This window comes from Prionailurus viverrinus, chromosome E2 (assembly GCF_022837055.1).
Source record: "Prionailurus viverrinus isolate Anna chromosome E2, UM_Priviv_1.0, whole genome shotgun sequence".
NCBI lineage: Eukaryota > Metazoa > Chordata > Mammalia > Carnivora > Felidae > Prionailurus > Prionailurus viverrinus.
Genome location: NC_062575.1, coordinates 46,504,396 through 46,529,736, shown reverse-complemented (window position 1 = coordinate 46,529,736; position 25,341 = coordinate 46,504,396). Strand labels below are relative to the sequence as shown.

General features: G+C 40.0%; 1 protein-coding gene across 4 annotated transcripts in view; it reads left to right on the top strand.

Annotated features, from left to right (window-relative positions):
- The first annotated feature begins 7,395 nt into the window (after positions 1-7,395).
- The window catches only part of ZNF527 (zinc finger protein 527), a 32,382-nt gene continuing 14,436 nt past the window's right edge, over positions 7,396-25,341 (top strand). The window contains exons 1-4 of one of the 4 annotated variants that reach the window (XM_047836801.1): positions 7,396-7,593; positions 11,055-11,129; positions 15,859-15,975; positions 17,070-17,165. In XM_047836801.1, the coding sequence (XP_047692757.1) occupies positions 15,906-15,975; positions 17,070-17,165 (166 nt within the window). In that variant the 5' untranslated portion in view covers positions 7,396-7,593; positions 11,055-11,129; positions 15,859-15,905. Of the gene's footprint in view, positions 7,594-11,054; positions 11,130-15,858; positions 15,986-17,069; positions 17,166-25,341 lie in introns of those variants that run through there. The other 3 variants (XM_047836800.1, XM_047836802.1, XM_047836803.1) reach the window with 3 other exon arrangements.

Here is a 25,341-nt window from a genome sequence, read left to right as displayed (position 1 = left end):
AAATACAGGTAAATGAATATGCATTTAAATATTTTAGGATAGGGGTGCCTGGGTGGCACAGTCGGTTAAGCGTCCAACTTCGGCCAGGTCACGATCTCACGGTCTGGGAGTTCAAGCCCCGCGTCAGGCTCTGGGCTGATGGCTCAGAGCCTGGAGCCTGTTTCCGATTCTGTGTCTCCCTCTCTCTCTGCCCCTCCCCCGTTCATGCTCTGTCTCTCTCTGTCCCAAAAATAAATAAACGTTGAAAAAAAAATTTAAATATTTTAGGATAAAACTCAAATGGTTTTGGCATGTATCATTTTTTTCATGATTTCACACTAAAGCCAAATTTTTGCAATTACTCAACCAACTGCATTTGATAAAAGGTATCTACTATGAAAATAAATGACATAAAATACTTTTGATATAATCATTCAGCTGCTAAGCTAACTGAACGTTTTGCCAAGTGGAGAAATAAATACCTTTATTGTAAAAGCCACTTCCACTTGGGCATTATATAACTTCCAGCTAAAAGCATCTTAATTGAAATTCCCACATTCTTACTCCAACTGCCAACCTTTCCACTGAGCTACATCCACGTCTAAATGCCTACTTGATATCACCTCTTTAACATTCAACAAGTATCTCAAACTTAACATGACCTCACCCTACATAGTCACTGTTTACCATCTTAGTAAATGAAACTACCATTCATGTAGATGTTCAGGATGAAAATTTAAGCATTGCATTTAACTTCTTTCCTTCCTATTCACATCCAAGCATCAGCCAGCCACTCCTGTTACTTCTACACTCAAATTGTATCATTTTGACCATTTTTCATTGCCTCCAACATTTACTTCCCTAATTCAAAGCACCCTATCTTAACAAAATCAGTGGTGTCCAAACAGATTGTAGAGGAAGCAAATCTGCCACTGACATTTAGAGACCTGGGTCAACATACAAGTAGAAGTCACCAGCCAGCTCCCTTCTCTTAACCATCTCCACTTTTGTCCCACACCAAAAAGGGGCCTCATGTTCACATTTGTGGGCACTCCAGATTGTATGTCTAAGCTGTCTAGTCTCACCATGTAGCTACCACTTGGCCACCTTGTGCACATAGGCAGCACATTGACCTTCCAGAGGACAGATGGAGGGAGGGAGCTTTGGACACAGAAGAGGCACAGACTCTGGTAGCAACCTTGAAGCTACTTGAGTGGAAAATTCGCAGATACCCTGAGCATGGTCTAAAGGAGGTTTCACGCTCTGGACACGAATGTGTCTTTGCATCTCGATTTCTCACCAGGAAGGAAAGGGGCTTGGCCAAATGAGGGCCAAACTGTGACCCTTTGTATGTTTAATAATTATTAAAATGTAAAATATATTTGTTACTAGATACTGATAATTGTATTAACCGAATCTTTAAAAATCATTTTGACACTTATAGAGTGTTTTGGTCACAGGGAAAAATTAAAATTTCATTTTTGCTGCAGAGAAGTAAATCAAGATGATTAGTAAAAGATTTTTAAGGATAGGCAATTACTGCATTAAGACAAAATTCAGTGATGAAAGTTGAATGGAAATGATTTCAAGACAAAGGCACAGTGCACACTTTCCAAACGTTAAAAAAGCTTATGTATGTTTAATTGATATTGGTGTAGAAAATATGCTACAATGGTATCTTTGAATCATTTAAACTTATAAAGAAAATACTGTAGATGTCAATAATGTAAAAGGGGATACATTAGTTTTTGAAACTGTTGTAAGGGGAAGGTAGCAAAACATTTGAAAGACCACTACTCTGATAAAAGAAGATCAGGTTTAGTAAATGATGTATCAAGGTGTACCATCACAGACACGTGATGCTAAAGAGAAGTAAATGAGGTTGACTCCTATCTCATACCAGCTATCTCAACTTTTACAAGTTGTCACACTCCTGAGTCCCCCAACTGAAAAATTGGATAGGAATATTTATTTGTACTATTGTGAAGAACAAATGAAATAACATTTATAAAGGAAATCGCACAGTGTTTGGATCTTAGACATTCCCCAGAAGTCAGCCATGGGTTTTTTATTTATCTGGATTTGACATTCATGAATTATGGTGTGAGAAGATTCTTCACTAGCATTAATAGTAGGGTCTGGATTCTTTACAAATGCCCCAATAAGCAGTGCTAAGTAAGCCCTGGTAAAATTGTGCTTTATCCGTCCCTAGGCAGGATTAGAGAAAAACATTCTAGTGTAAAGAATATGGGTGGTCCCTCACGCCAGTCAGAGTGGCCAAAATGAACAAATCAGGAGACTACAGATGCTGGCGAGGATGTGGAGAAACGGGAACCCTCTTGCACTGTTGGTGGGAATGCAAACTGGTGCAGCCACTCTGGAAAACAGTGTGGAGGTTCCTCAAAAAATTAAAAATAGACCTACCCTATGACCCAGCTGTAGCACTGCTAGGAATTTACCCAAGGGATACAGGAGTACTGATGCATAGGGGCACTTGTAGCCCAATGTTTATAGCAGCACTCTCAACAATAGCCAAATTATGGAAAGAGCCTAAATGTCCATCAACTGATGAATGGATAAAGAAATTGTGGTTTATATACACAATGGAGTACTACGTGGCAATGAGAAAGGATGAAATACGGCCCTTTGTAGCAACGTGGATGGAACTGGAGAATGTGATGCTAAGTGAAATAAGCCATACAGAGAAAGACAGATACCATATGTGTTCACTCTTATGTGGATCCTGAGAAACTTAACAGAAACCCATGGGGGAGGGGAAGGAAAAGAAAAAAAAGAAGTTAGAGTGGGAGAGAGCCAAAGCATAAGAGACTCTTAAAAACTGAGAACAAACTGAGGGTTGATGGGGGGTGGGAGGGAGGGAAAGGTGGGTGATGGGCATTGAAGAGGGCATCTTTTGGGATGAGCACTGGGTGTTGTATGGAAACCAATTTGACAATAAATTTCATATATTAAAAAAAAAAAAGAATATGGGTGGTCAATCAAAATAACTAACACAAGAAATCTTTCTTGGCTTCTTCATTCTAAATTTGATTTTATTCTCAATTCAGAATGACTGCCTTCAAATAAGAAAAAGCTAAAAAAAGAAAAAAACCTAAACACATCAAAGAGGGGCAGCTGGCTGGCTCAGTAGGTAGAGCATGCAACTCTTGATCTTGGGGTCATGAGTTCAAGCCTCACACTGGGGTTTAAAAAATTTTTTTTAATTAAAAAAAAAAAACACATGAATGATACAGAACAAATTGGTGGTTGCCAGAGGCGGGGTATGCAATCTAGGTGAAATGGGTGAAGGGGCACCTGGCTGGCTCAGTTGGAGAAGCACGCAGATCTTGATTCCGGGTGGTAAGTTAGAACCCCATGTGGTTTAGATATTACTTAAGTAAAACTTAAAAAGAAATAGGTGAAGGGGGTCAAAAGGTACAAACTTCCAATTATAAAATAAATAAATCATGGGGATGTAATGTACCACATGGTGACTATAGTTAATACTGTATTGCATATTTGAAAGTTGCTAAGAGTTAAAAAGTTCTTATCACAAGAAAAAATACTTTTGTAACTATGTATAGTGATGGATGTTGACTAGACTTATTGTGGTGATCATTTCACAATATATACAAATATTGAATCATTATGTTGTACACCTGAAAATGATATTATATATCAATTATATCTCAAAAAAGAAATAACTAATATAATCTAAGTTTATTTTAAAAAATCACATACCATGAATTTCACACTTATTAGGATATTGTGAACTGTTAAGTCATGGGGGCAATTAGTGGTTCACCATGAAATATTTATATTAGATGACACAAAGTTAGAAAATGTATAAATCAATATTTATTATCAAAATCACAACAAAATAGGTAAAAACATGAGTTCATCCAAATAGCTACATGTTATATACTGATAGCTATTTCAGAATTTGAATTGCTTTGTTATTAAGATACTATTACTAAATATGCACCATTTTTTGTTATTTAATAGGATTCCTTTATAAGGAAGTAGTGACAATGTTAAGAAAAGTTTCAAAGAAGAAAAAGTAACATGAAAAATTATATGAATTAATTTATTTTCCAGAAAATTTAAAAAGGATCATAGACTGATCATTTCCCTGTCATAGTTTTGGCTTCAAGCATGCCTTTCTCTATTCTGAGATGCTGGAGCTGGGACTTTGACAAAGATGTCCCAGTCTCCCTTGCTACTGTTATAGTTTGCCAATGGAGGCATTAAAGGGAGACTGGAAGGCTCAGTAGGGAGAAGAAAAGGGGAAAGCGAGAAGGAATTCACTTCTGTTTTCCAGTTCTTTCAGTATCTCTAGCAGTAGAGGAGAGCTATAGCTTGCCTGCAAATTCTTTTTGCTTTCTCAGCACCAGACTGCTAAACCCAGTTAACAGCCATGTTAACAGACTCCTCTTCCAAACTCTTAGGTTCTGGTAAATCCTTCCTCTCTCCTTTGTTCCCTAAGCTCTATGGTGTTAGCTGTTTCTTGAAGTTACAAATCTGTCCCCTTTTTGCTCTTTCAGTCATCCAACATTGTATAATCAATTTCCTGTAATTAAATATTGTTTGAAATTACCAGTATAGTTCTTTTTTTTTTACTATATCCTGATGGACATAGTCCTAACCACAATTTGTTTTAGCAGTACAACTGCTTACTTGTGGGAATACTTTGAGGACCACTGTCCTACACTACTGGAGATGACTAGAGTCAAACCAGTGTTGGACTTGGTGGTATGACATAAGAAAAATAAATAAGGGACAAAAAGTCTTCCTATGATCAATTACTGACATTTGAAGAGATAGTCGTACACAAACTTCCTCTTTAAAAAAAAATTGTTTTTAATGCTTATTTTTTGAGACACACACACACACACACACACACACACACACACAGTGCGAGTGGGGGAGGGGCTGAGAGAGACTGGGAGACACAGAATCCAAAGCAGGCTCCAGGCTCTGAGATGTCAGCACAGACGCCGACATGGGGCTTGAACTAAAGAACCGCGAGGGGCGCCTGGGTGGTGCAGTCGGTTAAGCGTCCGACTTCAGCCAGGTCACGATCTCGCGGTCCGTGAGTTCGAGCCCCGCGTCGGGCTCTGGGCTGATGGCTCAGAGCCTGGAGCCTGTTTCTGATTCTGTGTCTCCCTCTCTCTCTGCCCCTCCCCCGTTCATGCTCTGTCTCTCTCTGTCCCAAAAATAAATAAACGTTGAAAAAAAAATTAAAAAAAAAAAAAAAAGAACCGCGAGATCATGACCTAGGCCAAAGTCTGATGTTTAACTGACTGAGCCACACAGGTGCCCTTAAAGTTTCTCTTGAAGGTATATTATGCCAGTCAAGAATGGAGTATCTTAAATTTCTAGCATTTAGTATGAAATGTCCAAGATGATCTCTTTCCTGCACTGATAATCAGATCCAGGGAAGAGCTGTTTGATGTATTGGTCAAGTAGCCAATCACAGTTATCCAAAGAACACTTACCTAGTACATTTCCCCACTGAAGCAACCCAATTATTAAATGTTCTAGAGCCTTAAAAAAAAAAAAAAGGTGCTTGACTTCTTCTGAAAGTAACAGTGCCCAATTTCACATTATAAACAGCAAATCGCTCAACCCTACTAGCCACACTCCTTTTGTCCAACTCTCCAGCCTTAGCTATTAGAGGTTTCTTGATGGGATGGGGATCGGAGGATTTATTCTCCAAAGATTGGTTCTCATTTCAGGAACTTCCCCCCTTGTTTCCACATACCTCTATTTACCAAGATCTTGACTTGGGTGCACCTTCCAGATCTTCCAGGGTCTGGGGGTGGGGAAGAATGCTGCTTTGTTCAGAATTTTGACTGTTGGAGCACCTGGGTGGCTCAGTTGCTGAAGCGTCTGACTTCGGCTCAGGTCGTGATCTCAGGGTTTGTGAGTTCAAGCCCCGCGTGGGGCTCTGTGCTGACAGCTCAGAGCCTGGAGCCTGCTTTGGATTCTGTGTGTGTGTCTCTCTCTCTGCCCCTCCCCCGCTCATGCTCTGTCTCTCTCTGTCTCTTAAAAATAAGTAAATGTAAAAAAAAAAAGAAAAAAAGAAAAGAAAAGAAAAAAATATATTGACTGTCAAATACTCCCTCCTTGACCAAATTTTAGTTAGGCTCCTCTGGACTCTCTTCTCAACTAGGATTCAACTTTTGGCTTCAGTGTTTGTCTTTGCATTACCCAGTTTTAGCAAGAATTCGGTCAACTCAGTTTAGCCAGAGCTCTTGATATCTCATTACTCTTAATATCTAATTAAAGTCTTCATCCACCCAGGAGATACCTGATATCAAGAACTCTCTTGGTCAGTCCAGCAAGAATTTCCCCTTACCTTTGATGTCTCCTCTTAATTTTCCATCCACTGACTTCCCCCCACTCCCACCAACTTGCTATTACATATAAACCCTATTTGTTCTTTCTGTATTTGGAACCGAGCCTGGTTCTATGCTGAAGTTTCTTCTCCCCTATTGCAGTGTTCCTGAATAAAATCTATTTTTGAACTTCTTTAACTACTGTTCAGTTTTGGTTTTCTTTATCATCACTCAGGGCCTCGCTTTCTTGTCTTCCTGACTGTGGATGGTTTTCTTGAAGCTGGACCCTAATTGAAGTTGCAAGGTAAAAAGGTGGAAGCAGCATCAGGAGAACCCCCAGAGCTACTGGCTATCACACTATAAAGGGCTCTGGTGCAAATGAGCGTCTCCCTAACAAACGGAATGTAATCACCCTTCTGTGGTATCACATGAGGTCCTAGTAGAAAAGGGATATAAACATGAAGGTAGCAGTGACCCGGCCCATGGCCGGGGATGAGGGGTGGCGTGGGGGGCTGGGAGAACAGTTAGATCTGGAGACAGTCACACACAAAGGCACACAAAGAAACCTCTTCCACAGGCTCCACACTAAAAGCCAGCCCAGAAACGAATAAAGCTCCACCTCTGGTCACAGGTAAACTCCTTCGACCTCTGGGGTAAGAACACAAAGAAAGGCTCGTCCACTTCAGGCACCGTCCCTCTCACAAACCCACAGGCACCCGCACATTCTCGGCGTCACACATCGACCCACAATCACGGGACGTGATTTTAAATACAGAAGCTGACTGCGCTGACAGAAGGCTTCGCCCCGTGGTGCACAAGCACAAAAGTGTGCAGCGACGGTCACACAGAAATCGCCACATCTGAGAATTCAGTAACGATCACGGACGTGCGCAAATTCACGGTTTCCTCACGCACAGCCGCCCACAGTCACTTGCGTGCCCAAGATCCGCCAGGGTGGCACACAGTTCTCGGGTCAAGACTCCCACGGCTGCGGCCACCTGCGCAGGCGCGGAGTAGAGGCGGGCCTTGGGGCCCTCTGGGAAATGTAGTTCAGCAAATGAAGGCCGCGGCGCAAAGCTCTCTGGGGCTGGTGGTTCGAAGGGTCCTAAGGAAAAGCTGAGCTGCGTCCAGTCCAGCTGGATGTTTCCCCAGAGGAGCTCGGGGTCCCGCACGGCTCAGTCCCTGCTCCGCTTCGCTCCGCGGGGCATTCTGGGAGGGGACGTCGTGGGTCTCGGGTCGCTGGGCGGGTTTCCAGAGCCCGCGGCGCCGGGAGGTGAGTTGGGCCTGGCTGAGCGCGGGAGCCAGAGGTCAGGGCCGGGCTTGAGGTGGACCGTCAGGGACCGGGATGGGGCCAGGGGGGTGCCCTCGGGGGTTCCTGTATAACTGTGTGAGAGGTCGCGATGTGACAGAGTGTGATCTTGTGTGGCACCGTGTGTGTGATTATGAAAGATTATATGTCTCAGCTATAAAACTGTGTGTGTGTCTGTGTGTGTGTGTGTTTCTGCAGGTGTAACTACGTGTTACTGTATATGGGTTTGTGAGAAACAGCGGGTGTGACATTGTGTTGCTGTATGAATATGTGTGATTATGTTTGACTACTTATCAGAGGTGTGATATAGGCTCTTGTCTCTATATGACACGTGTAACAGTGTTTGAATGTGTGTGACAGCAGGTGGGATTGCGAACCCATGACCATCTTTCTCTGCAGGTATAAATTTGTATGAGTAATGGTGACCGGATGTGTGACCTTGTGTCCTAAGTCACTGCGAGATTGCGTGGGACTGTCTGTCGGAGTAACTGTGTGTCATCATCTCTGTCTTTGGGTTAATGCCACTGTGTATGTGTTTGACATTACAGGTGAGCTTGTGTGACCATGTATAGTGTATGTGTGTGACTGGGTGAGAATTTGTATGTGTACGTGAGACTGAAGGCTTGATTGTGTGGGACCTAGTGTGTGATTGTGGGCACAGAGAGATTAAAATTACTTGCCCAAGTTCAGACAGTTAATAAGTGACAGAACAGGGTCTTGAACCTAGGCAGAGTCCTTGCTTTTAATTACTAAACTCTCTTGGTCTTTCCCATACCGTGAGAGTGAAAACTGGGGGCCTTGGATTCTGAGGGTGTTGGAGAGGATTGTCCCTGGTCTTGGACGAGGAACTGTCAGGATACGGGAACTTAATGTGGGTCTCATCCTTCAGTCCCCTTGTGAGTCACAGAACCCAGTCTAAAGACATTGTAGTGAGACCATCCTCAAACTGACTGCTCTGGGGATGGAAAGCTCAGTCTGAAAGCCGGGTCTGCCTCACCTTAGGCCATGCAGTTTCAGATTTTAGCTTTGTCTCTGTCAAAACTCTTCCACATTCGGTGCTGAGAGAGGCCAATCCATGGCTCTTTTTCTGATATACCAAGTTAGCTAAATTTTGCTTCTGACTTTCTTAGTTAATAAAGAAAAATGGTCTCATTTCCTTTCCAAACAAAGGTAGCACTTCTTTACACCAGCAGTTGGCAGTGAGACAGTGAGGAAAGAAAGGTTCTGAGAGATGGAGTAACTTGCCCAAGGTCATGCAGCCAATGAATGAAGGAGTGGAGAGTCACCATGCGCCTGGGGGCTATATGAAGCCCAAGGCTTTAACATCACCTTCTTTCGGAGACTGATGGCTTATCTCAAACTTTGGAAATATTACCCCAAGTGATGCACCACTCTTTGCAGACAGAAATATAAAAGACATTTTTTGGGGGCGCCTGAGTGGCTCAACACTTGAGCTTCTGACTCTTGATTTCAGCACAGGTAATGATCCCAGGGTCCCCGGATCAAGCCCCATGTTGGGCTCTGTGCTGAGTGTCGAGCCTGCTTAAGATTCCCTCTCTCTCTCTCTCTCTCTCTCTCTCTCTCTCTCTCTCTCTCTCTCCCCCCCCCGCCCCCTCCCCTGCTTGCGCTTTCTTTCTCTCTCTCTCTCTATAAAACAATAATAAAAAAGTAAAAGACATTTCTTTTATGCAGATGCTATGTAGGGGCTCCCAGATGCAGAGAAAGCTTCATTGATTCTCCTTTCAGGTTGCAAAAGCTTTTATGGACGATTTCAAGCTGTGTTGCACTAAGGAAATAACTTTCTCAGAGACTGATTGGCCAGTGCAGAGTAGCCCAGATTTAGGAGGTCGTATATCCTGAATTCTAGGTCAAACATGACTATCCTCATTTTCAGATTGAAGAAATGTTGGCTCTGAGAGAACAACGAATATTTCAGGCTGTGCAATTTGTTATTGGTTTGTATTAAAATTTAGCAATGCCTGCCTTAAGCTCTATTTCTGTGAAGTAATAAAGGTAATACCTGCATCTCTGAAAATGCCTCTCTAGTAGATATATGGCTTTGATTCCCCAGGTTATGTTAAATAATTCCCATTCAGACGTTGTAGGCTCTTGAAAGAGGACCAGTTTTGAGTCTCGTTGCAGTTGATTCTTATGACTTTGAGTTGGTTGCTTTAGCTTTTTGAACCTCAGTTTTACTTGTTGGCAAGATAAGGATGATAATATTTACCTTTGCGTTTTGTGAAGAATAAAGAAAAATTGTGCCTGGGTGGCTCAATCAGTTGAGCACATCTGACTGTTGGTTTCACCTCAGGTCATGATCTCAGGGGTCGCTGACAGCGCAGAGCCTGCTTGGGATTCTCTCTTTCCTTCTCCCTCTGCCCCTTCTCTGCTCAGGTGTGCGTGCGCTCTCTCTCTCTCAAATAAATGTTAAAAAAAAAGATAATGACATGTACATCATGTGTAACATCGCTATTTATATTACAGGAGGCCCAGTAGGATTGATTTATTCATTTAATAAACATTTTTTAAGCTTTTATTTTGAGAGAGAGAGAGAGAGAGAATGAGTGGGGGAAGGAGGGGCGGAAAGAGATGGAGAGAGAGAATCACAAGCAAGCTCCATGCTGTCAGTTGGGAACCCAATGCAGGGCTTGATCCCACGAACCGTGAAATCGTGACCTGAACCAAAATCAAGAGTTGGATGCTTAACCCTACTGAGCCACTCAGGCGCCTCCATTTAACAAATAATTTTTGAGTGCCTGCAAAGGTTCTGGCATTATTCTAACACTAGAGATACAATCAGTGAACCAAACAAATCCTAGTTCTATTAGATCCCACACTGTTGTTTGGGGAGACAACAATAAACAGAGAAAAAAAGTAACATGTCCAATGGTGTCAAAAGCTACGGAGAAAAATCACAATAAGGAAAAAGAGACTGGAAGGGAAGTTATCTTTAGATAGAATTTTCAGGAAAGTGCCTCTCATGTGGTAACAACTGAGCACAAACAGGAATGAAGAGAGGGAGTGAGCCATGTCCAGGCAGAAGGAAAATCAAAGGTAACAGCCCTGAATGTGGACTGTGCACAGTGTTTGAGGAACTGTAAGAAACTGTGTGCCTGGAGTGGGGTGAGCAAGCAGAATGAGGGTAGGAAATGAAGTCTAAGGGGCATCCAGGCGCCAGATCATAAACGACCTTGTTGGCCGTTTAGATTTTGTTGAGTTCAAGCTATATGTTCTTAATACCAGTGAGGACTTCAGGGGTTAAGTTAATCTGTGGCCTTTTCTCAGATCTTAGAAGGCTTAGGGCTGGCCTATGTAAGGAGGCTGTGGAGACCATAAAGGGACAAGAGTTCTATCTTTGTGAATCTGAGATCAGCAATCTGGGGCTGGTTTGCCATTTTTTCCCCCCTTTAATTCTCGTTTCTCAGGACATTGTGCTCCAAAAGAGAAGATTAAAGAAGAAAGGAAGAATGGCTGTTGGATTTTGTAAAGCCATGTCTCAAGTAAGTTGGTGTTTTCACTTTGTTTCCAGAAATTCTACTTCTTTTTTTAGGACTTTGTGACTTCAGAAAGTCGCAAATAGCCCAGTGAGCACTCTCACAGTTGTCTCTCTCAACTACTTCATATAATCTCTCTATAAATCATTTAGTATCTTTTTTACTCAGTGCTGTGCTCAAATATGTGATGGAAGAGAACTATCCTTTTTAGGTAGCTCATGATTTGTTATGCTGGAGATTAGTGCAAGTGGAATAAAGGACAGAGGTGTGATTATTGAGCGCCCTATTAAATAGGGAAGTCAAGGATGGCCTCTCTGAGGAAGTGACATTTAAGCAAAGAAAAACCTCAGTGAAAGTAGGGATTAGGTTTCGTGGAGATTTGGAGAAGAGCTTTAAAAGTAGAAGGAATAGCAAATATGAAGTTATTATGGTGGGAACATGTTTGATGAGCTCTAGGAATATCATTGAGCCAGTATCCTCAGAGGGAAATGAGCACTATGAGATCAGAGGAGTAGCTGGGGAACAAGTTATATAGGCCCTTGAAACTCATGACCAGAACTTTGAGGTTTGTTCTAAGGGTGAAGGAGAGTCATTGGAGTGTTTGTAATGTAATTTGATTTATATTAAAAAAATTTTTTTTATGTTTATTTTTGAGAGAGAGAGAGACACAGAGCACAAGCAGGGGAGGGGCAGAGAGAGAGGGAGACACAGAATCTGAAGCAGGCTCCAGGCTCTGAGCTGGTAGCATAGAGCCCCATGCGGGGCTCCAACCCACAAACCATGAGATCATGACCTGAGCCAAAGTCAGATGCTTAACGAACTGAGCCACCCAGGCACCCCAATTTGATTTATATTTTAAAAGGAAAATAGAAAGGAATTAAGGGTGGAGTGGGCGATCAGTTAGGAGACTATCACAATAATCTAGGTGGAAGGTGATAGCTGCCTGGACCGTGGTGGTATCATTGGAGCTGCTGGGATTGGGGTATATGTTGGAGATAGAAAATGTGGGATTTGGTCAGGGGTTGGTTGTGGAATGTGAGAGGAAGAAAGAAGTCAAGGATAACTACAAAGATTTTTGACCTGGGCAACTGTACAAATGGTTGTGCCATTTACTGAGATGGAAAGACAGGGCAGAATGAGATGGGAACAAAAATTGAGTTCTAGATATATTAAGTTTGTGAGATTGGGTATCCAAGTGCAACATTGATTATACACTGGAATCATGATTGGGGGTGTGAATTTGAGAATGATTAGTGTATTTAAAGCCGTAGGACAGGATAGGATTATCTGATTGTGAGTGTCTATAGGAAAGGTGCCCAAGGACTCAATTTGGGTATTCAGTATCTAGAGGCTGACAAGAAGAAGAGGAACCAGCAAGAGAGACTGAGAAGGACTGATGTAGAAGGAAAACCAGAAGAGTGGGGAAGTCAAAAGTACTGAGTATTTCAGAGAGGATATGACCAACAGAATTAAATTCTTCTGAGGAAGATGCAGACTGAGAACTGACCATTGGATTTGGTAACTTGGAAACTACTGATATTCTTGACAAGAGCTACTTCATAGAGGGTTTGAGATGAAAGCATCATTACAGTGGGTTCATGAGGGAATACTGGCCTAAAAGGTGAGAATAGAGATGAGTCTAGACCTAAACTGCCCAGTAATGTACCCCGTAGCCACATAAGACTGCTCTGAATTAAGATGTGCTATAACATATATGCCAGATTTTTAACTTTTATTAGTATTGTTATTTTTTTATTTTAGAAAGAGAAAGAGAGAGAGAGAGTACAAGTCAGGGAGAGGGACCAAGGGAGAGAGAGAGAGAATTTTAAGCATGCTCCAAGGAGCCTGATGTGGGGCTTGATCCCAGGACCCAGGGATAATGACTTGAGGTGAAATCAAGAGTCAGACATTCAACCAACTGAACCACCCAAGTGCACCAAATATATACCAGATTTTGAAGATTTAGTACAAAAAAAGAATGTAAAACATCTCATTAATAATTTTTAGATTGGGTATATGTTGAAATAATATTTTAGATATAATGGGTTAAATTAAGTATATTATTAAATTTACCTATTTCTGTTTACCTTTTTTTCCTTTTTTGCAATATAACCTAGTGATTCAGCATGACATTTGGTCTTAAACATCTATAAAATGTGTTTTATACTTTTTTCTTACTTTTTTAAAATAAGTTTTACAGTGAGATTAAATAAGATAATAACTGTAAAATGCTTATTAGGGTGTCTGAAATGTAGTAATTGGTCAATAAATAGCAGAATATAAATAGCAGTTATTCTTATTTTTTCCATTATTAAATCTATTTGCTTTGTTGATGTAGCTACTAAAAATTTTTTAACATTTATTCATTTTTGAGAGAGAGAGACAGAGTGCGAGTGAGGGAGAAACAGAGAGAGAGGGAGACACAGAATCTGAAGCAGCTTCCAGGCTCCAAGTTGTCAGCACAGAGCCTGACGCAGGGCTTGAACCCATGAACTGTGAGATCATGACCTGAGCAGAAGTGACACATTTAACTGAGCCACCCAGACGCCCCCTAAAAAAATTTATTATGTGGCTTACATTGTATTTCTATTGGATATTGCTGGTGTAAACAACTCTTTGGAAGAGTTTTCTTATTTTTTTAAAAATTTCATTTAAGTAATCTGCACACCCAACATGGAGCTCGAACTCACGATCCCAAGATCAAGAGTTGAATGTTTCTCTGACTGAGCCAGTCAGGCACCCCTGGAAGAGTTTTGTTAAGAGGAGTAAGGAAATGGGACAATAACTACAGTGAGATTGTGGAAGGGACTTTATCTATTTATAAGATGAAAGGTATTGCATCAGTTTGTATACTGATAGAAATAATCTAGTAAAGTGAGAAAATACCGATAAGGGAGATATCTTATATCTTCCTGATAATTACAAGGGAGAGAGGTGACAGTGTCTTTGTATGGACAAGTGAAGGGATTGGTCATAGATAGGAGCCTAGAGTTTTATGCATTGAAACAGAGGGAAGACAGAATATATGAGTACGGATACAGGGCAGCAAGGACTTGTAATGAACAAGAAGATGAGGAAGTTCAAAGTGAGAACAGAGTTGGTGGTAGTTTGAGAAAGAGAGAGAGACAGAAACTATGAGAGTTGGAAAGTGAATTTATTAGGGAAGTGTAGTGGTGCTTTTGTGGAATCTCTGGTCATATCCTAGAAGTACATTGGGTTAACATTTTATCAGTCAGGGTTCCAGCAAGAAACTCAAAAGGGGACTCTTTATAAGCTATGATCAGTATATAAAGAAACCACAGAGGATAGTGCTATACCCTGGGACTCATAACAATAAAACTTGGGCCTGAACCCAGAGACAGAGAGATCTGAGTGCAGAGGGCCACTGACAGACATTGTGACCTAGGAGTGAAGGACAGGGACCACACAGGGCGGAGCTGCAAGGAGGGTGCCAGCAGAGTAAAAATTGTGCTTCGCTTGCCTCTCTCTCATCTCTTGTCTGTGGCTGAACCCAACTGAAGATGGGGTCGGGAAAGGGAGTCTATTAATGCAATTAATACAGGTCAACCTCACAGGACATAGAGAAGTGTAGAGGGGCACACGGAAGTTATACAACAGTATGTATTTGTCTGATGTTTTTTCTCTGGCCACATTCACCCACATTTCTACTATGTAGAATAACCATATTTAATATTTATTTATTTTTGCAATTTGATGGACAACAATAGAACATTTAATTTGAAAGCACTAGCAAAAGAGATTATTTTCTCCATAAATTTAAAATATAAAAACCAGCTCAAAAAATAGAAAACTAAATAGAGCAATGTGCAAGAAAGAGTTAACATAGCAGGCCCGAAGCTCCTGTGTTTAGAAGAACCCACTTGCAGGTTGGATTTGGCTGGCGTCTGAGATCTTGGCACTAGATTCATTCTCGGCACTGATAGAGATTTTATTATTTTTAATAAAAAATGAGATCATACTCTGCAAAACGGAACTTAAAATGTCATTTTAAGCATTGAGTACTCTTCCTTCCTATGGATATACTATAGGAAACTACCGTTTATTCACTGAGTGGCAAATATTTACTGTTTACAATGTGACCGGTTTTATAATAGACACTGGATAATCAAGAGATTGTAAAACAGATATCCTTCCCTCATACAGGTTATAGTTCAGTGGTGTAGGCTAAACTCTTATTTTTTGATATGTAAGTTTTTTTCCAGATGTAACCTTCCAATGAAAATTCTATCTAAATATCTTCACATATACTTTATTATGTCTTCAGGACACATTTTTGGAAGTTTTTCCTTACATACAGAGTCTAAGTTTCAGACCATACCCTTTAATTAAAGCCCAATTTAAGGCCTTTCTTCACTTCTCTGACCCATGTGATATCCCAGTTTGGGGAATATAAAGGAATCATCCCTATAAGAATTTCCTGATACATAGCGTATGTAACATAAAACAGCCTTGTTCACATACTTTCATGTTATAAACTCATGTTTCATGCCATAAGCTATTTTTTTCCTGTGTATAGGTCTTTTTTTATTTACAAAAATGTGAAATACTTTTCTCTCAAAATATTGACAAACCTGGACATGTACTTGCTCCCCAATAATCAGTTTCCTTGGACCACTTAGAGAACTCTGGCAGAAGTCATCTTTTCTGCCAGGACCATATGGGAGCACTTGGCAAATGAGATTTTTTTTTCTTTTTTCTTTTTTTTTAATTTCAGGGTTTGGTGACCTTCCGAGATGTGGCTCTAGATTTTTCCCAAGAGGAATGGGAATGGCTGGACCCATCTCAGAAGGATTTATACAGAGATGTCATGTTGGAGAACTACAGGAACTTGGTATGGCTTGGTAAGGATGTCTCCCCCATAATTCAGAATCTTCCCTCGGGTGTTTTTGCTTCCTCCATTAGGAATATTTAGGTCATCTTGAGTGCTTAGCTGAATTTCTTCTTCCTGTTCCCAGGAAATAATTTGAAGTAGTTTCAAAGAGTTAGAAATGAATAGTTCCCATTGTTGGAGAAGGATGGTTTGGAATAGCAGCATCAGTATGGCGTAGGAATTTGTTAAATTGAAAATTATAGGATCCCACTATAGACCTACAAAATCAGAAACTCTGGGAATAGGCCTAGTAATTTGGGTTTTTTTTTTTTTAACGTTTATTTATTTTTGAGACAGAGAGAGATAGAGCATGAACGGGGGAGGGTCAGAGAGAGAGGGAGCCACAGAATCTGAAACAGGCTCCAGGCTCTGAGCTGTCCGCACAGAGCCCGACGCGGGGCTCGGACCCACGAACTGTGAGATCGTGACCTGAGCTGAAGTCGGACGCTTAGCCAACTGAGCCATCCAGGCGCCCCAAGTAATTTGGGTTTTAATGAGCCCTCCTAATGATTCTGATGCCCATTAAAGTTTGAGAACCACTGTGGTTTCTGATTCAGTAGGTCTGGGTTGAGGCCTGAGAATTTGCTTTTTTTTTTTTTTTTAATGTTTATTTATTTATTTTGAGAGAGAGAGAGAACACATGTGTGCTGAGCAAGCAGGAAAGGGGCAGAGAGAGAGACTCCTAAGCAGGCTTCTATCTGTCAGGGTGAAGCCCAGCTTGGGGCTTGAACTCACAAACCATAAGATCATGACCCGAGCTGAAATCGAGAGTAGGACTCTTAACTGACTGAGCCACTCAGGCGCCCTGAGAATTTGCATTTCTAGTAAGTTCCTAGGTGGTGGTGCTTCTGCTCTAGCACTTTGAGAACCACTGCTACGGAAAGAGTTTCATCTTCATCCTTCATACCAACATCATTCCCTTCTCTGGCCCTTCCTCTAATTGCCTTTCTTGCTTAATGACCAAAAGATTGCGTTTGAGTCCTAGAAAGGCTAAAGCAAGTTGATTGTCTCTGTTTGTCTCTTTCTTGCTCTCATTTTTCTTCTCCTGTAAACAGGACTCTCCATTTCTAAGCCCAACATGATCTCCTTATTGGAGCAAGGGAAGGAACCTTGGATGGTGGAGAAAGAGATGTCAGATGGTCAATATGCTGGTGAGTGACAGGGAACTGGACAAGGAGTGTTGTTGTAAGGTGCCAGCCCAACTGGTCATGAGAATGCTTCCCTGCACTTGAGGAGGCTACCCTGGGCTTGGTGGGGGTGGGTTTCTCTCTATTTCTATCAAAGTATATGCTCTATGATTCGCCTAGAAATAACCCAAATCTCAGTCCTTGCCAGCTCTTTTCCTTTTAGGATCGGAAATGTGTACATTTCCAGATTTCATTTTAGAGTTTTTATTTTTATCCAAGTTATTATAAAAGTTATACATGCACATTTCTTAACGAGTCAAGTAGGTTTAAAAGGCATATTCCCTTTAAAAAGGCAGTCTTTTGGGGCGCCTGGGTGGCACAGTCGGTTAAGCGTCCGACTTCAGCCAGGTCACGATCTCGCGGTCCGGGAGTTCGAGCCCCGCGTCAGGCTCTGGGCTGATGGCTCAGAGCCTGGAGCCTGTTTCCGATTCTGTGTCTCCCTCTCTCTCTGCCCCCTCCCCCATTCATGCTCTGTCTCTCTCTGTCCCAAAAATAAATAAACGTTGAAAAAAAAAATTAAATAAATAAATAAATAAATAAAAAGGCAGTCTTTTTTTCACCTCCCTAGTTTCCCTCTCCTTAAATGGACCAACTTTCTTTACTTTTGCAACTTTTTTGATGTTTTCTTCATTTCTTTAACAAATATGTATATGTTGCTATTTCTTAATTACTTTTTCAGGTTTAGTCCTCAACCAATATCTTCTAAGAAAATAAGAATTTTGTTTTTGAAAATAAGAATTTAATACTTTCTTATCCTAAATCAAATACATGTATGTGCTCACACAGATACACACATACACACACACACACTTCCCATCTCCTCAGTATCATAATTTTGATTGAATCACTGTTCAGGGTTTATATTATTGTGGCTATTTTTTTTTTTTTAACGTTTATTTATTTTTGAGACAGAGAGAGACAGAGCATGAACGGGGGAGGGGGCAGAGAGAGAGGGAGACACAGAATCGGAAGCAGGCTCCAGGCTCTGAGCCATCAGCCCAGAGCCTGACGCGGGGCTCGAACTCACGGACCGTGGGATCGTGACCTGAGCTGAAGTCGGACGCTTAACCGACTGAGCCACCCAGGCGCCCCTATATTATTGTGGCTATTAAGTGCTAGTCATAGCCATTCTGTGTATATACCAAGATTACTTTTCCTACACAACTTTTTTTTTAATGTTTATTTATTTTTGAGAGAGAGAGAGAAAGAGACACAGCATGAGTGGGGAAGGGGCAGAGAGAGAGGGAGACAGAGAATCTGAAACAGGCTCCAGGCTATGAGCTGTCAGCACAGAGCCTGATGTAGGGCTCGATCTCAGAACTGTGAGATCATGACCTGAGCCGAAGTCAGACGCTTAACCAACTGAGCCACCCAGGTGCCCCTCCATACAACTTTTTATTTTTCCTGGAGTTAATAATTTCTGGGGTGGGGGTGGGGTTGTCTATTTGTTGTTTTTTTTTTTTTTCCTCTTGATTTTCTGTATACCTATTCCTCACTCAATTCCCAACTCTCCATCAACTATCTAAATCTCTTAAGACAGTCAGACACATTAGGTAATCTATTGATTTTATCATCTTGGAGAAATCTCTCCCAGACTCTTCAGATATACTTCAGTCTGGACAAATTGCTCATTACATCTCCTTGTGCTCAGTTTCGGTTTATCTGATGTTTTCTCGTGATTAGATTGAGGTAACGCATTTTTGGAAAAAGTGCAACAGAAATAATGTTAAGTTCCACTCAGTGCAACATACTGGATTCATAATATTGATATGTCTTTGATCACTTGGTAAGGTAGTGTCTGTCTGGTTTCTCCAATGTAAAGTTACTATTTTTCTATTTGTAATTAATAAGTATCTTAGGGGAGATACTTTGAGGCTATTCAGTTTCTTTGAAACTTTTGCCCACTAATTTTAGTGTTCATTGCCCCATTGGATCTTGTCTGCAATAGTTATTACTGTGATATTGACCTAATGTTGATTTTTCCATTTTCCTCCTTTACATATATTAATTAGGATTGTCTTAGAAAAACTGTTTCTTTTCTCCCATTTGTTTATTTATTCAATTATTTCTTTATGGAATCATGGATTTTTATTTTTTCTGGGGGAGATAAATCCAATACATCATTATTTTGTTGCTCAAATTGCCCTAGCTTTGACCATTGGGATTTCATTCCAGTTGGTTTCTTTGACCTTTTAACATGCTCCTATCCATTTTCGAGCACTTCCTTCTTCCCCAGCTCTGGGTGTTCCCGGTTCATCTTGTTTTCCTTGCCCCAGCCTTGAATCAGGTCCTGCTCCTAGGAGCTCTGGTTCCTTTTATTGGGAAGTGATGTTTAGAAACCAAGGTGTAGGTGCTATGAGTGCTCATTGCTACTGGGATGTCTTTGCTCCTAGACCCTCACAGCAGATTGAGCTGGCAAATATATGTATATATACCAACACACACAGGTACACAGACATTCTATATTTATTTCTGTCTCAGTTTTTTTTATATATATTAAAATTACCAGTTTATTTTGATATCTTGATTCTAGTTTTACTCCATAGGGCTTATTGTAGCCTTCTTGCTTATCTGTAATTTGTTGTTCTAACAATAAGAAACAATGTATTTACTTATTTACTCAATTTTAGCATACACAAAATTTCAGAATTTCCAAGATACTCCTCTGTTGGAAACAAATTTACTAACTAGATTACATTATTCATATATGGTTCCTTTTGTCTTTAGTCTTATAGTATTCAGCCAAAATACTATTTTTCAAAGTTACTTAGGTTAGGGGCGCCTGGGTGACTCAGTCTGTTGAGCGACCAACTTCGGCTGAGGTCATGGTCTCATGGTTTGTGAGTTCGAGCCCTGCGTTGGGCTCTGTGCTGACAGCTCAGAACCTGGAGCCTGCTTCGGATTCTGTGTCTCCCTCTCTCTCTGCCCCTCCCCCACTCATGCTCTGTCTCTCTCTGTCTCAGAAATAAATAAACATTTTAAAAAAAAGTTAGGTTAGTTCTTTTAGGTTCATTTGTTACTGTTTGTATTCTGTTTGGGTTCTTACCACATCCTGGTTGATTTTAATTACTTATTTTTTTGGTATCTGAAACATTATTATGCTTTTAAGAATCAGAGCTATACAAAAATACATCCTCAGAAATGTGTTACTCTCTCCTCATCCCCACTATCCTATTTTTATCTCCTTAACTTCTTCCTATCTCTTTCTTATCTGCTTCTTGTAGATACCAATCTCTGTATTTTCAGGTTTGTCCTTTTTTATGTTTCATTTGTACAAATGAGCCAACATATGTGTAGTTTCTTGTAAGTCTTTGTACGTTACATGAAGGGTAGCATACTGTAGATACACTTTGCATTTTACTTTTCTCACTTAACTATATACACAGGCAATCACTCCATATTATTCATGGAGATCTTCCTCATTTTTTTAACAGCTGCAAAATACTTCATTATGTGGGTGTTATGGTAATTTATTTAACTACTTTCTGATGTGTGGACTTTTAGCTGTTTGCACTATTTTACAGTTATAACCAGTGCTTCAGTAAATAACCATGTTCATACGTATTTTCATAATGTCAAGGCTATGTTTTCAGGAGAGATTATTGGAAATGGGATTCCTGAGTAAGTGCATATGTAGTTTTGTTAGGAGTTGCCACATTCCCCTCCAGAAAGGTTGTGCCAGGCTACTTCTGTATTAATTTTGTATTGCTGCTATAACAAAGTACCACAAATTTAGTGGCTGAAAACAACAGGAATTTATTATCTTATAGCTCTAGAGGTTAGAAGTAGAAAATGGGTCTTACAGGACTAAAATCAAGATGTCAGCCAAAAAAAAAAAAAAAAAAAAGAAAAAAGATGTCAGCAGCCTGCCTTTTTTGTGAATGCCTTAGGGAAGAATTTGTTTCTTGCCTTTTTATGCTTTTTTTTAGGACCTTTACTCAGACTTTTATTTTTAATTTTTAAAAATCACTTTATTTTAGGGGCACCTGGGTGGTTCAGTCAGTTAAGCATCTGACTTCAGTTCAGGTCATGATCTTGTAGTTCGTGAGTTCGAGCCCTGTGTCGGGCTCTGTGCTGACAGAGCCTGGAACCTGCTTTGAATTCTGTGTCTTTCTCTCTCTGCCCCTCCCCTGCTCACACTCTGTTTCTCTTTCTCTCTGGAAAATAAATAAACATTAAAAAAAAAAACCACTTTATTTTACATGTGGCATTTACATACAGTATAGAATTGAGTCTTGCTTTGTGAACCAATCTAAGTATCATTTCAATTTAATAGGTGAAAATCCAGGTACATTTTTGATATGTTTGGCCTTAACTCTGTATATTGTTTTATGTGATGTTTTCTGGTATTTACAGTTTTTAAAAAAGACTTTACTTGTCTGTTTCCCTAGGCTTTATTTTGGTCATCTAATACTATAGCTTTTATAATAATGAGGAAGATTTTTTGTTGTGTTGTTCTAGTGTTGTCTTTGAATTTTTTTTTTTTTTTTTTTTGGCGGGGGAAGAGAGACAGCAGGAGAAGGGCAGAGTTAGAGAATCCTAAGCAGGCCCCATGCCCAGTGCAGAGCCTGTCTCAATGGGGCTTCATCTCTTGACCCTGAGATCATGACCTGAGCCAAAATCAAGAGTTGGACGTTTAACTGACTGAGCCGCTCAGGCATCCCCTTTTGTTCTAGTGTTATTGTGCTGTTTCTATATACAATATTTATTCCTTCTATTACTTAATAAGTTGGCTTTAAATAAACTAGCCCTTGATTTTTTTTTTTTTAAATTTTTTTTTTTCAACGTTTATTTATTTTTGGGACAGAGAGAGACAGAGCATGAACGGGGGAGGGGCAGAGAGAGAGGGAGACACAGAATCGGAAACAGGCTCCAGGCTCTGAGCCATCAGCCCAGAGCCTGACGCGGGGCTCGAACTCACGGACCGCGAGATCGTGACCTGGCTGAAGTCGGACGCTTAACCGACTGCGCCACCCAGGTGCCCCTAGCCCTTGATTTTTTAATCTATTACAGATGAGTCAACAAGTAGGTTTATGTCACACCTTCTCTTCCCAAATTTTGTTAGTTGTATGTTTTTTATATTGTCACAGCATATTATATTTACATGCTGTTCTGTCACATTTATTCCAGCCTTTCATTTTGTCTTTTATGGCTAAATATATTCAGTGTTTTTCACTAGATCCTTTTGCTAAAATTTCTCTGGAAATTTCTCTAGATTGTCCTCTAGCAGTTTCCTCAAAAAGAGCTCATGAAAATAATGTCCCCTCCCCCAAGTTCTATCTTGTTCATAATTGGCCATTCTTTCCTTAAATTTATTATAGCATAGTATTAATGTTGAATATTATTTATGAAGAAGTCTGACGCCAACTTGATATTTTCCCTTTAAGTATATAATTAGCTTTATATTTTGTTCTGGTCTCCTAGATGGTTCTTTAATTAAAAAAAATTTTTTTTTGTCGTTTATTCATTATTGAAAGATAGAGAGAGACAGAGCATGAGCGGGGGAGGGGCAGAGAGAGAGACACACACACAGAATCCAAAGCAGGCTCCAGGCTCTGAGCTGTCAGCACAGAGCCCAACGTGGGTTTTGAACTCACAAATCATGAGATCATGACCTGAGCCGAAGTCGGACGCCTAACCGACTGAGCCACCCAGGCACCCCGATGGTTCTTTAATTTTGAAGTTATTTAATTAGATACGTCTCAGTCTGACCATTTTGGATCACTTTTTCCTGAAATGTGTGTTGTCTTTCAGGATGTAGAATCGAGTTTTTATTTCAGGACATATTTTTATTTCTTTTTATAGACAAAGTGAAGAATACAGGAAAGTACAGTGACTAATACAATAAATGGCTACCACCTGGAATTGATCATTGTTAATGTTTTGACATATTTTCATTTTTTGATGAAGAGATAAACTGTCTTAAGTACAAGTTCTCTTTGTTTCTCATTCTCAGTTCATTTTTCCTCATCTGCTTCTTGCTCTGAGAAGCAACGTCATGAGTTCAGCATATGTCCTTCTAATTCACTTTGTAAACATATTTTGTAAATATCTATGCATTTGTTGAAAAACGTTATTTTCTTTTCTTTAATGTTTATTTATTTTGAGAGAGAAAAAATGTGTGCATGCACACACAAGCCAGGTAGAAGCAGAGAGAGAGGGCGAGAGAGAATCCCAAGCAGGCTCTGCACTGATGTGGGGCTCAATCCCACAACTGTGAGATCATGACATGAGTCGAAACCAAGAGTCAGTTGCTTAACTGACTGAGCTACCCAGGCACTCCAAAAGTGTTTTTATTTTCATAGGTAGTATTCTTTACATTTTCTTCTACAACTTGCTTGTATTACTCAACATTTTTCTGAGATTTATCCTTGGTAAATCTATGTGTAATATATTTCCATTTTTTAAACTGTTGTATACTATTGCATGTTTTGAATTTGCCACATTTTATGTAACTCTTTCCCTATAGATGGCCATTTAGGTTGTTTCTATTTTTTGCTAACTCACATAGTAGCAGGGTATGTTTCTATGCACATGCACGTAAGAGTTTGTCAAGGGTTTGTACATAGTAGTAAAATTGCTGGAGCATAGGAGTGCACACTTTGTTTTACTTGATACTCAAACTGCTCTTGAACATGATGGTATTATTTATACCTCTACTAACAATATCTGAGAGTTCTAGTTTCCTTATTCCCTTGATATTCTCCAACTTAAGTTTGTGATAATTGCCCTTGATAAATTTTTACCAGTATGATGAAAGAGAAATGCTCTTGAAGTTGTTTTAATTTGCTTAGTAAGACCGAGCATTTTCCCGGAAATGCACTGTCCATTCAGAATTTCTGTTCTGTGAATTACCTTCTCATATTTTTAACCCATTCTTTGAGGTAAGGTTATTTGGCTTTTTCTTACTGACTTTTAGAATTTCTTTTTGTTAAAAAAATTTTTTTTTTTTTAATTTTAGAGAGAGAGAAAGTGCATGTGAGTGGAGTGGGGTGGGGAAAGGGAGAGAGAGAGTATTTAAGCAGGCTCCATGCTGAATGTGGATCCTGACCTGGGGCTCGATCCTGCAATCCTGGGATCATGACCTGAGTCAAAATGACCTCAGTCAACTGACTGAGCCACCCACCCCTAGAACTTTTTTTTAACATATTCTGAGTATTAATCATTTTTCTATGATACGTGTTTTTGTCGTCTTTTCCAGACTCTCCCTTGCCTTTTACCATTGTGGTGCCTTCTCTCACCCAGTTTTTTTTTTTTTTTAATGTTTATTTATTTTTGAGAGAGAGAGACAGCACGAAATGGGGAGAGGCAGAGAGAAAGGGAGACAGAGGATTGGACCCTTAACCTACTGAGTCACCCAGGTGCCCCGACTCACCCAGAGGTTTTTTTGTGTGTTTTTTATTTTTTTTATTTTTTTATTATTTTTTTAAATTTTCTTTTTTATTTTTTAAAATTTACATCCAAATCAGTTAGCATATACTGCAACAATGATTTCAGGAGTAGATTCCTTAGTGCCCCTTACCCATTTAGCCCATCCCCCCTCCCACAACCCCTCCAGCAACCCTCAGTTTGTTCTCCATATTTATGAGTCTCTTCTGTTTTGTCCCCCTCCCTGTTTTTATATTATTTCTGTTTCCTTTCCCTTATTTTCATCTGTTTTGTCTCTTAAAGTCCTCCTATGAGTGAAGTCATATGATTTTTGTCTTTCTCTGACCAATTTCACTTAGCATAATACCCTCTAGTCCCACATAGTTGAAAGATTTCATTCTTTTTGATTGCCGAGTAATACTCCATTGTATATATATACCACATCTTCTTTATCCATTCATCCATCATTGGACATTTGGGCTCTTTCCATACTTTTACAGTCTTCTCCTATAATCCATCTGAGCTTTAATTTTAAAATATGATGTATTAGGCCTTTTTTTCCACATGGAGTTTTCCCAGTACTGTTTATTTGTCCATTTCTTCTCTATTAATTATAATGTCACCTCTGAAATATGCTAAGTCCTTATGTTTGCATGAATCTTGTTTCTGTCCTCTGTTTTTTTTGTTACATTGATCTATTTACTTATTCCTAAGCCAATGCTATACTATTTTCCTTACTATGTAGCATTATATACCTTTAGATGTTTGGTTA